The sequence below is a fragment of the Mauremys mutica genome, chromosome 11 (assembly GCF_020497125.1).
Source record: "Mauremys mutica isolate MM-2020 ecotype Southern chromosome 11, ASM2049712v1, whole genome shotgun sequence".
Lineage (NCBI taxonomy): Eukaryota > Metazoa > Chordata > Testudines > Geoemydidae > Mauremys > Mauremys mutica.
Window position 1 is genome coordinate 18,732,255 of NC_059082.1, and position 13,734 is coordinate 18,745,988.

At 43.2% G+C, this 13,734-nt stretch overlaps 1 protein-coding gene across 2 annotated transcripts; it reads right to left on the reverse strand.

Moving 5' to 3' along the window:
* Positions 1-530: 530 nt before the first annotated feature.
* HDC (histidine decarboxylase) lies at positions 531-12,085 on the reverse strand. Of its 2 annotated transcripts, XM_044980174.1 has the most exons (12): positions 11,979-12,085; positions 9,850-10,022; positions 9,215-9,328; positions 7,602-7,724; positions 6,104-6,238; positions 5,388-5,531; positions 5,058-5,124; positions 4,124-4,286; positions 3,919-4,009; positions 2,655-2,753; positions 1,636-1,737; positions 531-1,436 (listed from the first exon to the last, which is right to left on the reverse strand). In XM_044980174.1, exons 1-12 carry the CDS (start codon positions 12,004-12,006, stop codon positions 699-701), a joined length of 1,977 nt encoding a protein of 658 aa, XP_044836109.1. In that variant the 5' UTR covers positions 12,007-12,085; the 3' UTR covers positions 531-698. The 2 variants fall into 2 exon arrangements, with proteins under 2 accessions (XP_044836109.1, XP_044836110.1); XM_044980175.1 differs by lacking the exon at positions 2,655-2,753.
* Positions 12,086-13,734: the final 1,649 nt, after the last annotated feature.

Consider the following 13,734-nt stretch of genomic DNA (forward strand, 5'->3'; position numbering starts at 1 on the left):
TTCCTTCCTGGGTTGTGCTGGCACATGTTCCAGGTGCCCAGCAGTGGTAAATTTGCCTGAAGCAGGGTTTGCAATGGTGTAGGCTGCCCACCACCCCGACTACCGTGAGGGCCAATAACTAATTGAATAGATATGCAGGCAGAGCTCCTGCAAAGCCCTCCCTGACTTGAAGCTGCCTTTGTCTGGCAGCCCCTCCTGGGAAGGGCAGCATGAGTGAACTCCTCTCTCTGGCACAGTGTGGAGAAGCTGTTAGCATCCCTTGCTCCCACAGGTGTGAACCAGTCCCAAGAACTTTTCAATCAAAATCAAGCCACTGGAATAAATGGTCCAAATTCAGAGCTGAGCTACACCCCGTGCATTCCCATTGAAGCCAGTGGGATTGCTCCTCGTTTAAATCAGCAACGAATCCAGACTGCTAGCTAGGAACAGCCTTCTGGCAAAGCAGAAATTAACAATCCAAAATCTAATTCAAACCCCACCACAGTGTGGAAGGAGGAGCTTCACAGAACAAGTTTAAGAGGTTTATTTGTCATTTTAATCAATAAATACACACTTTGTTTTGCTTTGGTACAAGCACAGGACTTTTCTTAATGATCATTCACATTGTTTCTCTATCAAACATGGTAGCAGGTAATATTGCATATGAATAAGCCAACTTTGGTTCTCTTCCACCTGGGGAGGCCAATCTGTTTCTCCTGTTAAACAATTGCTTGCAGAGGACAGCAAGGCAGCTGAATGCCACACTGAATGCTGCATTCGGGAAAGCTAGGGACGCTGTAGAACTTGATCAGTTTTCTGAAGGCACTTTTTTTGAGCATCATCACCTCTTTGGGCAGCTTGGAAAGGATTTTATCACCGGGGTGAGAGCCATTTTTCTCAGAGGCTGCTGCCTTTGGGTGGCCGATGGTTGGCACGCTATTGCAGCTGAGGGAGCGGGCTGTCTTTTTCTTGTCTTGTACAGATAAGTAGCTGAAGAGGAAAGAGGATAACTTATGTTGGGTGACATCTTCTGGAAAGCAGTCATCCAGAGGATCCACTTGGGCTTCCAGGTGTTGGCTGACCACACATGTAGTGGGACTGACTGCTACCTTTTTAGGCTGCACTATTATCTTTCTGGAAGGCGCTTTGTGTTCGCCTACCTCCGTGTGAAATGGAGAAGTACCATTATCTGCAATAGGACTGGGGTTACTTATTATGTTGGGGATTTTGGCCCCAACAGCAGAGTTGCTGGGATGCAGCATGTAATGCTGGTTAATGATTTGGGCTGCAGTTTGTTGGATGATGTGCCAGTCTCGCAGAATGTCCTCTCTGGTTGTGAACTGAGACGTTACAGTAAAGCGGATGATGAACTTGTCATGAATGGTAGCTGGAATGAGGAAGAGGCGGCCAGATTTACTCAGTTCTTTCAAGACCTTTTCTGTCAACCAGTTAGGACCCTGTTTTAAAAATATATAAGAAGAAATGTATATTACAGTGGACTTTGCATATTAGAGATCTACAACAGTCTGTAACAATTGCTAGTGATCTTGTTACATTCCTTCATATAACCCTTACCCATAGCAATCAAGCTGGAAGACATGACGCTGGCTACTGCTGATTCATTCCAAAATTAATACAAATAATCATCATCTTTACCTTTAAATGAAATACAACCAATCCGAGGTGTCTCTTGGCAGGAATTTCAAAGAGGGGATCACTTCTGACCAAAGATTCAAAGTATTTGGCCATCTCAGTGCCCTGTAATTTAAAATGTTTTTTTTAAAGTGGTTATTTCTCATGAATGACAAACAACACATAAGATGCAAAATTAAGTAGATAAATAAAGTCAACTACCTTCCCCAACCACCACCTCACACACCAAATGCCAAAACACTGAGGTCCTCAGCTTTGCAATGTAATAAAGATTTCATCCAGTTGCCAACATATCTGTCCTGATCATTCACCGCCTGATCCACAACCCACTGAAGTCAATGGAAAGACGGTGACTTTGATGGGTTGTGAATCAGACCCTTACAGATGAACTCTTGATATCTGTACAAAACTAGAATGACTGGGCTTGGCTGGGGTTTTCTGGAGAAACACTGGAGAATGGAATCTGTCCCCATGCTTCTGGGTTGTGGATCACCAGTAGAGACACTCCACACCTGATGCTGTATCATACTGTGTCTTCCTGTACTTACACTCAGGGGTTTAGGCCTGTGGATTTGCCTAGTTGTAGACACACTGACCCTTGCCTATTTCCAGAACTATCCCCACATTGTTCCAAAGAAAGCCTCTGTAGAGTCCTGCTTTGTGGAGTGCAGAGGGGTGTTGGATCCGCTTACCTGGCCTCTTCATAACTCACCCCCCTCCCCATGGAGAGTCTTTGTGTTTGTGGAGGATTGAAAAAAATATTTTGTCTGTATGTCCCATCCTGTGACCCTATTTAGGCAAAACTCCTAGCAAATCCAATGAGAATTTTGCCTCCCTAGGAACTACAGAGTCAAGACCTCTAACAGGCTAAAAGCAGCATACATTTTTCAATAGCATTTGGATATACACAAACTTCATGTGCGAGAGGATCTCTGCTACCCAGCCTCACAGCTGTGTTTAATGGACTCAGATGCTGAAAAGCAGTATCAATATGTTAACACTTGTCCTGTTAATTCACATACATGTCTGACGTGGGCTTGAAGCTTTTTCACCCCAAAGGAACGAATCACAAACCAGAGCTTCAAAGAGCGAAACCGACGACTCAGTGGAATTTGCCAGTGCTGTGAACAAAACAACGGCACATCAACAAGCTGAAATAAAAAACAATTTTAAAGAGAGTCCCACTTCAGCATAATAGAGTGTGGTCCTGTACCCCTCTTCTCAGGTGAGTGATCCTTACTCAGACAAGGAGTTTGACCTGATTAAAAAAGACTGTGGAAATTGGCATAACAAACAGTCATTAAAGGAAGATTCTGTGTAGTTATTTTCCCAGGTGTTCTGAAAAACCATTATATTTTGGCTACTGCACTCAGATATTACAGTGTACCAGACTATATTTAAAAGAAAAGAAACTGTATTAAAGAATCCACAAAACTACATGCCTCCAAATTAACCACCAGAGGGAGCAATGTATGCTAATTAAAGAAATAAACTATACCATACCAAGAAAGAAAACAATTGCCTTTTTCAGGACCTTCATGACCACATAGCTGAAACACTGGTCTTATAGAATATTATTTTGTAACACGGTATTCAGTTTTAGTTAGCTAGCTCTGAAATGATTTGCTTCTTAGCTCTCCACCACCACCAGCAGCTGCATTTAAAGCCCAATGAAGTTTTAATTTATTTTATTATTTTACTGCTGTTTCAAATCAAGGAATTTCCATTGTTTAATTGTTGTAGGTTAGAGTAGGAATAAGCCCCGCAAACATGTAAAAACCCCATTGTCTGGGACTGTTCTGACAATAAATTACACGGAAGTGACCTTTTTCTGGCTGAGGCAGTGGGCTAGATCCTCAGCTGATGTCACTTAATGTAGCTCCAATTAAGTTAATTGAGCTTTACTGATTTACATCAACTGAGAATCTGGCTCAATATCTCAGTACACACAGACAAAAAGTGTCCAGGGCAACAGAAGATTGTAATATCCAAGAGTTGTTTGCTCAATTAACCTAACTAGCGTCTATATTTATCACTTCTAGCTTCTATATTTGATCTAGAAGAGTTTCTGTGCAATTTTACTCTCAATGCAGATTTACTGCCAGAGCTCATGCTATGCTCCCCTATTTAAACTGTATTTACACTTCACTATGATTGCTTCTATATTCTGCATTAGAGATATTCTTATCATCACATGAAACAAGCTCCAGGAGTATTAGGAATCTGGCAATTTCTGTTCAAACATTCTGTAGGAAATGTAAAGTATTGGTTCAGATAGCTACTTACCATGAAATCAGTAGCAGCCCCTGAATTGGCATGTCTGAGGTAGATGGGATTAACACTGAAGGTTTGCTGTAATTTGTATTTGTCTTTGACCCTATCAATAGTAGAATGAATTGTGCTTAGTAAAAAAATTCCTCAGAGGAAGACCTTGCAATTTGTATGTTGTACTTCGAGTGTTACTTCCCTTTGCTTGTTTTTCTCTACTCACCAGAATGCAGTACAGTCAAAGTGAACCATCATCCATTTGGAAGGATTGAAAGTAAAAGAATCTGCATATTCTATGCCATTCAAAAATAATCGAAATTCAGGGCAGAGAAATGCGGTTCCTGCATAGGCAGCATCAATATGAAGCCAGAGTCCCTCAGCGGCACCTGGAGAAATAGAAAGTGTGCATGGGGTCATGGTGGCTCAGTAAATTAACATGTAGCTTCTCCATTCTGGAGAAGTAGGCTTACATTTTGTTTAGGACACAAGAGAAAAGAGTTTGGAAGCAAGACAGACCAGTCCATCTCAAAGATGTTTCTGCATCACCTAAATCCACTGGAAAAGATTGGATCTGGATGAGCCGATCTCTTCTCCACAACAGAACCTTGGCTAATCCTCCCCACTCTGTAAGGCAGCCTCTTAAAGTTTGAGCTCCTGTCATCTGTACTGATAGTGAGTGAAATTCCTCATCACATCCCCACCATAAAGCCAGAGTCGGGGGATCCCAGCAGAATGGAATCTCCACCCAACCAATGGCAATGTAAGCAGCAGCGCACCAGTCTCTCTGCACCCACTAATCAGAACCTGGGTTGGAGTAGGATCCACAATCACTTCCCACTCCTTTGAAGCATAGACCTAGTGGCCACAGTGATGTCCTGCCAGCCCCTACTTTCAAAACCTCTTCCGGAGTGGGACATCCATGGAACCTCTGCTAGTGGGTGAATTTCATGCATTTTGAACAGGACATATTTTAATGGCTTAATTCAAACATTGCAGACATTAATGGAGAGATTCCCATTGACTCCAAAGGTCTTTGGATCAGGCCCTAAAAGGTCAGCTGGATAGTGGCTTCCTGTTTGCTCTTGGCTCCACAAAACATCCCACACTTGCCTCCCTTTACTGCCTGTATATAATCTTATGGTTAAAGAGATGCTTACAAATTGGACCCAGCTCTGATAGACTGTCAAAAGCACAGACACCAGTTGTACCCAACGTCGCACAAACCTGGAAGAAAACAAAGACTTGTCAAGATGGGATATTTAAATAAGCTTTTTTTTGACCCACCCATTCAAGAACTAATCAGAACTAAGAATTCAGTCAGAATGGAAATTGCACCTTCTTATTTGAATAGACCAAAGTGTAAATTATTCACATGTATTTCTACCTTGAATTCATTATTGTTACCATAGTAGCAAAGTGATTCAGACACATTTTTACATGGACAATAGTAATACACCAATATGTCAGTACCCGAAAGCAGAACTTACAAAGACAGGCACTAGGCCTTGCTTTCTGTCGTCTTCGATGACTTTCTTCAGGGCTTCGCCTCGGAGGGCAAAGTTCTCATCCACAGGCAGAAATTTCATCTTCACAAGAGCAATTAAACCAGCCTTTTCTACTGAGGAATGAGCCTAAAAGAACAGAAAGTGCTGCCTAGAAATACAGCTCCCTCACTCTATTCCCTCCTCTGGAGACGTCGGAAGGAGAGAACAGAAATGGGCTTTACAGTGTGCCTGAGAGGATAGCAAATCTGGGCACAGATGAACCAAGGGAGAAGAGAAAGTTCCAAAAACAAGGGGCCCTTACCAAGAACATCTCTCTCATTTATAGTGAGGGAGATCCAGCTCCAGCATCTATTCTATGGCAATATGTATGTTCTGAGGAAACAGATGATCTCTCAGGTGCTGTGCTCTGGATGGAGCACATGGGAGGTTTGGCCAATAGTGGGAAGGAAGAAGGGCTAAACGCAGTAGTGGGAGTCAGGTGAATGGGGATCTCTTAGTGCCACTATGACCTTAAGAAAGGCATTTCACTTTGTTGTAAAAGCTTCCCCTCTGTAAAACGGAAACACCACCACCCACCTCAGGGTTCATTCACAGCAGCACAGTACTTTGACTACTGATATAAAATTGAAAAAAAAGTGTTATTATTCAGTCTGATAACACAGGAGCTAATTTGTTTATGCATAACAGTGGGAACCTACCTGATCAGATGCATAAGCAACAAGACGAGAGTTCAGTGTGGACTCATCAGTATCTGGCTCCAAAACCTTCATTTCCAGAATTTTGTTTTTTCTCGCTGCTAGCAGAGCAATCAAAGTTGATTCACTAACAGTGCTCTGCAAAGAAACAGCTGCTTATTAATTGCAGAATATCCAGAAGTGTTTTCCTCCTTTCTTGCTAGTTTGGCATGGATTTGCTAGTCACTAAAGCAATCATCTTACCCACCCACTACTTTATTTCTGCCACAAGTTATTTCACGTGCAATGGAACCCCACTTATTTTCTCCATTGTGCTGCTGGTCTCTGTGGACCAGCAGCAGAAAGTGATGCATTTTGAATGCTGTGTGCTTTGAACGAGCAGGAGAGCATTAACAAGAACAAAGTATTGTACATTTTCTTTTGGCTATAAAATAGTATAATCCACAGAAATTATGGGCCTGGAGCAAGGCCCACTGAAGTCAGTGGAAGTTTTTCCATTGACTTCAGTGGGCATTGGAGGAGGGCTTATGGAAACAGTTAAAAAATGCAGGGCCTGATCTTAAATAATAAATAATAATAATTGGAGATATACCAATCTCCTAGAACTGGAAGGGACCTTGAAAGGTCATCGAGTCCAGCCCCCTGCCTTCACTAGCAGGACCAATTTTTGCCCCAGATCCCTAAGTGGCCTCCTCAAGGATTGAACTCACAATCCTGGGTTTAGCAGGCCAATGCTCAAACCACTGAGCTATCCCTCCCCCCAATTCTTGCAATTCTTACACATTCAAAGTACCCAGGACTTGAAGTAAATGGGGCAGGGTTACTGGCATGAAGAAAGGTTGCTAGAGAAGTGTCCACTATCCACAGGTAGTTTCACATAATTTTGGAGCATACAAGGATGATGTGAAATGAAGAAATCAGGAAAAGTTATGTTGGCCTCATTTAGCAATAACACAGGTCCAAAGAGAAATAACTCCGATATCGTAACTCAGGGACCCATCGTGCAATGGTGCTACATAAAAATTGGATTTTAAAATTACAGAATGTAACCACATTTAGAGTTAAAACGTTTCTCCTATTATATACCCTAAATATCCCTTGCTGCAGATTAAACCCATTGCCTTTGGTCCTACCTTCAATGGACACGGAGAACAACTGATCACTATCTTCTTTATAACAGCCCTTAACATATTTGAAGACTGTTAAGTTCCCTCTCAGTCTTCTTTTGTTAAGACTAAACTAGACTTTTTTTTTTTTAACCTTTCCCCATAGGTCAGGTTTTCTAAACTTTTTATCACTTTTGTTGCTTTCCTCGGACTCTCTCCAGTTTATCCACATCTTTCCTAAAATGTGGTACCCAGAATTGGACACAGGACTCCTGGAAACTTTACCTCAGGTAAAAACTTCCACTAACTTCTAAAGGGAGTTTTGTTTGAGCAAAGGAATAGCCATTCTGAAGTGTGCAAATCAATTCTGCAGAACACCCACTGAGCTCTCCTACCTGTAATACTCCTCCTCCCTGGCTGTCTGGGTGATGGTGCAAGAACGTATCTGGAAGGCCCAGCATTTTTGCCAGCCAATCCATTACATTCATTTCCAGTTCTGTACAGGCTGGACTGGAGGCCTAGAAATTGGAACAAATAGACTCAGTCATGTTTTAATCCCTCTGATAGTAACCCTCTGATAGTAAACCTCATACCCTATGTTTTCCTTAAGTGACAATACTACAGTTTTTAAAATATCCATTGCAGTTGACTAGTTTGGATTTGAAAAGCCATGGATTACTGTGCTGACATTCATGTCCAAGAAAAATGGGAGGATATCCCATATATCCCAAAGTTGTTACTGGCACTTCTGAGAGAGAAGCAATGGACTATGGTTAAGGCACTAGGCTGGGACTCAGGAGATCTGGATTCAATTCCAAGTCTGCCAGGGACTTCCTCTGTGACCTTAGGCAAGTTCCTCATCTGTAAAATATGTTTAATAACATTTCCTGTCTCCCATCCTTGGTCTGTCTTGTCTATTCAGATTGCAAGCGCATTGGACAGCATCTAGCACAGGGGTAGGCAACCTATGGCACACATGCCAAAGGCGGCACATGAGCTGATTTTCAGTGGCATTCACACTACCCAGGTCCTGGCCACCGGTCCGGGGGTCTCTGCATTTTAATTTAATTTTAAATGAAGCTTCTTAAACATTTTTAAAACCTTATTTACTTTACATACAACAATAGTTTAGTTACAAATTGTAGACTTAGAGAAGGAGACCTTCTAAAAATGTTAAAATTTAGAGTGAATAAATGAAGACTCGGCACAGCACTTCTGAAAGGCTGCCGACCCCTGATTTCATCACTACTGCAATACACACAATAACTTTTGACCACTTTTGCAACGTGAGCCTGCATGCTGAGAAAGGGTGATCTCCAAACTCTCACTGACCTCGTCTAAACCAACATAAGCCCAAGGGAATTGACAGGGACTGTTACTAGAGGTTGCTGTGCTACTTCCATACCAAGAGCAAAGAGATCAGGTTCCTTCCTAATGGTTGATTTTTGTCATTTTGCCTCTTAGGGCTTGTCTGTACTTGCAGGTTAGCACACATTAAGGTAGTTTAGCTTAGCCCCGGCTGGGTTAAACTAAATAAGCACAAGGCTTCTAGGGTTGCCAACCCTCCAGGGTTGTCCTGGAGTCTCCAGGAATTAAAGATTAATATTTAATTAAAGATTGTCATGTGATGAAACCTCCAGGAATACGTCCAACCAAAATTGGCAACCCTACTCTTGTTCCAGATTAAGAGTATCCACACAAGTCATTTAGGAACAGGTAAATCAGGAACAACTTTATATGCGCACAAGCCCTTACTGGTGTATCATCCTTGCTCTTGCTGCCATTCACTGAAATTATGACATCTAAAAATTGGAGATTCTATTTTTTTAAAGCAGTTTTATATTTTAGTTGTGCAAACAGCTTAAAATGGTTTGAAGTAAATACATTAATTTATTGATTCATAGATTTTAAAGCCAAAACACACCATTATGATCATCTGGTCTGGACTTCTGCATAACACAGACCAAGGAACAGCATTTCAAAACTATATAAAACCAACATTATTTACCCATGTGAATCCCAAACAGTTAATAGCATCAGCCAGCATGTCCCCCAGCAGGGAAGGCCAGGAGGTAAGAGCTGGAAAGTAGGCGTGCATATGTGGACTCTGCCAGTGGACAACCTAGATCAGAGGATGCAGAGAAATTATGCCCAGAACAATGTCAGAGAACTCTGAACCAGCCAGACAAATTAAAACAGTGTGGTGGGAAAGGCTCACCAATCCAGGCTGAAGATCTGATAACAGCAAGTTTCAACATTAACAGCAAAAGAGCATTGTCAAAAGATAGTAATATGCAGTAACTAGATAAATACTTCTGGCTTAGTTTGGAGTTTATCTAACTTAAACATACAGCCATACATTTTCAAACAGGAAATAATGGTCCTATGGCAACCATCCATTACAGTAACTTTATTTTACATCAGATTATTCAGGGAGGCTTATAATTGTATTTTATGGAGTTCGCTGCAACTTATTGATTTCACCATTATTGAACTGCAATCCCATGGATCTTCTCCCCTGTTAGAATGCCTGTGCTAGTTAATTAAGTAGAGTTCACTATGAACTACTCATTTCCAGGGTGCAGATGTTCACACTGGATGGTAATGACACTTTCCTGCGTCCGGTTCTACTCTAGTTCTTACCCCAGGCATGATAATCTTCTCAATGTCTCTGAAGATGTTGTCCCAGCTGTCTGGCTCTACAGGGGCACTGTCTGGCAGCTGGGCTCTCATGTAACCAGGCTGCACATCTGGAGTCACCCGTCTCTCTCTCACGTTGCTCAGATACTGGCAAATGTAATCCACCATTTCTTTCCCTGGAAGAGGCAGGATGTGCCCTTTGAAGTCAGGCCATAGGAACAACAGCACATAGCAATTCACACACAGTCTTTGCATTTGATAGGGCTCAGTTATCAAACTGCTCAATGAATAGCTGCAGTACTGAATACAGTGGACACTCCAGAGCCATCAAGGCTTGGAAAACTTAACTGAGTACATTAAAAGAGCCATGTTTTCCCCCTGTAAGTCAGCTGCTTCTTGTACTGTATCTCACACGTCTCTTGGGAGTGACCCAGTGACAGCAAATCCTGAGTGATGGACTTTGGCTTTCAACGGTACAGTGGCATGCGTCCTCCCTTGAATAGTGGCTGGAAACTCTAAAGTGCCTTGGTCTCAACCCCCTAACTCAAGAGCAGGTCAGGAAGACAAAGGAAATCCACTGATGTCCGTAAAATGCTTAACATGCCAACTACATTGAAACCTACACTAAGGACCCCTGTGCTTGGCAGTTGCTTCTCTTCAGTGACCATTTTACAGTAGCCCCAGGGTTTCCAGTACAGATTGTTAGAATTTAGTTAAAAATGCATCTCTCCTCAGAAGCTGACTTTGGCTAGTGCCTTGAGAGTTTGCTTAAGACTCTCTCTGTCCCCAAGAAGAACCTCCCTTGATGGCATTTGCTTAGCAATATACTTGTTTCGTTGCCCATATAATAAAAGAGCACCAGATTCCATGGTAGTAGTTTCAATTACTACACTCAGTTTATAACAGCCTTGTGGACCTGTACTCTCCTGTTCCCCTAAGAACACACTGTGCACACCACAGCTGAGATGCATTTGTGAAACAGCCTCTCAAAGGCAAAGGGTTTCTGAATATTCCTCATGAAGGAAAACAGCCTTTTCTCTGGAAAAGGCAGGGAGCCCAGAGCCAGGAGACCTGGGTTCTGGTCCCAGCTCTGAACTGGCTCTTTCTGTCAATGGGTCAGACATTTAACTTCTCTGTGCTTCCATGTCCCATTCGTAAAGTGGCCTAGAGCCCTTTGTAGCATGTGTGTAAAAAGCTCTGAGATCACAGATGAAGAGAGCTATGTCGGTGTTAAGTATCAGACGGTATTTCTCAAGCGCCTTGTAACTTGGCGCAGTGTCTAATCACTGATGGATATTCAGATAGTCTCAACCTCAACTGAAATTGGCTGAAATGGTGTGTTTCAGAGAAATAAAGATCATGCTCAAACCTTTCATAGTCCTCTCTCTCTCCGTGCTAGTCAGGGACTATCCCGTCACTCCCTGAATGCAATCACGGCTCTGGGCTCCTTCTCCACTTGCTAGACACTCTCCCCTTCCTGAGTCAGCCATGGAGTGTGCCTAACTTTTAAACTATATGACATGTTCTAATGGGCCTGAGCTGTGCCTTGATTTACACCTCTGCAACCACGCTGACATCAGCAGGGTTTCATGGGGTGTCGATCAGGCTGGCAGTTGGTCCATGGTACATAACACAACCCTCTCCCATAAGGTTATTCTAGACTGCGGGGCTACAGACCATTGCCGTAGGCTGCTGTAGTATTTTATTTATAATGGCAAGGAAATGAACTGACATCAGAGCCATCCTCTGAAACTCATCTTTGGAGGGATATTCCACCCAATCTCTCTCCTGCTGCTTTACAATGTTAACTCCCGTTAACCTGAGTGCACAGTGTCAGCCTGCATGGGTATGGGTGTGTAAGTTCACTTCAGTGTGCAGAACCCACCTAGGGTGACCAGACAGCAAGTGTGAAAAATCGGGACGGGGGTGAGGGGGTAATAGGAGCCTATATAAGAAAAAGACCCAAAAATCGGGGCTGTCCCTATAAAATTGGGTCACCCTAAACCCACTTGGACTGCCATGCTCCACTCCCAGCCCCACAACAGATTTTCTCCCAGCAAGCAAATGCCTCCCCTCCCCCCCACACATTTTGATAGCCTGGAGAGGTCCGCAGGAAGATCTGCCTCACTCACCTCTCTCTCTGTACTCCCCTGGTTCCATGATGGCTCCTTCCAAAGTCACCCCCTCCAATCTGGGCTGTGAATCTTCAGTTGGCTGCAGGCAGCTCTGTCCTCCTTCACTGCTGGCTACTCATCCTTCCGCCTTTATACCTCTCTTTATCTGCCAGACCCACGCATTTCAGAAAAGGGTTAGCGTAGGCAAATTAATGCAGTGGGAACTATGTATCTAACTCCTCCCCACTGTGATTCTCAGAGTGCGTGTGTGTTTTCCCTGCACCCTTTTGATGTCTAAGATAATTTCCTCCAGATGATTTGTTTCTGCATTAACCCTTTTTACTATTGGGAATGCAGCCTGGTATTCAGTCTCTGTCAACAGCCACAGAGTAAATCACTCCCCATGAAATAAACCAAACACACGTTAATGTACAATTTGGATGAGGATGGGGAGGGGGGGGTGACCAGGATGGTTCCAAAAGCAGCCCAACACAGCATGGGGATAAAGAAAAGCAGACAGAATCCTTCTCCATATTGTCTGTGCCCATTGGGAACAGTCTCAGTGGCACTTACTTTCCTACCCAGCCTAGTATTGTTAAACCTTCGCATGTTACATCATGGGCTAGGCCAGTCTTTGATGGCTGCAGCAGACAACTGCCTAATAGCCCAATAGCCAGAAGCAGTGTTGTCAACTCTTGCAAGCCTTGAAATATTTGGTATTTTTCTTAAAGCTCCTGGAGGCACGAGGTGATGTGAGAGTCAGTTTTCCTTTTTGGGGAAAAAATGTTACTAATGTTCATAGTTGGAAAGAAAAGCTTGAAAATCTGACCCAAGTGCACCCTAAATCCTCAACAATGAGAAAGGAAATTAAAAGAACCCAACCTTCCTATCTGCCTTCCTTTCACAGTCTCGTGATTTTGGGCGGTCTGCCTCATGGTTTGTGAATGGCTGGGGTTGGTAATACTGACAAATAATAAATGTGAGAAGGGACGGATGTCTCGGGGGTGGGGGCACTGTGACAGTGGATTATAGAGGCTGAACTGGGCTGAGGCCAGTAGGGACCAAAATCATTACAGATAGCGGTCTTGTGACCTCAGGGCCATATATTGGTGTAGTGCATGAAATTCTGTGTCCTGGCAATGGCTGGAGCCAGGGAGGATAAGAGCCTGCTACTTACTGGCTACTAACAGAATTACTGTTTTAATTCAAGTTGTGTGTTCGGCACTGAAGGGGTGGGATTATAGTCCCTTGGTGGGTGCCTATAGGAACCCATTGTTCATTATATACATGCTAATGGAGGGGTTATCCACTGAGTTTTAAGTGGTAAGCGTCTACATTTACAAAAAGCCATCAGAGCAGCCAGCAGCTTTGCTGGGAGACCAAACACAGTGGCCAGGGATGGTGTGGTCCTTGGAGATCCAACTGCTCTTCCTGCCTTCTCCTGCCTAGAGCTGGTCTCCCCAGAGCAGGGCTGAGGCACATTGGCAGTGTGGAGTGTCAGGAAGCTCATACAGCTGCTGTCAGGTCTGCCATTTCTACAGACCAATAGAAGACTCTGGTCTCCAGGGCTATCAACCCTGCATTTTCCACCAACCCTGAAGATCACTCATAAAAGATATCAGAGGGTTGAAGCATAGAATAAAATAAGAAATCCACACATCATTGTGATGAGAATGGTTAAAGGATTTTGAAACCCTGACTTTATAGTGATAGACACAAGGAGCTCAATCTATTTAATTTAACAAGGAGAAGATTAAGTGGTGACTTGATTACA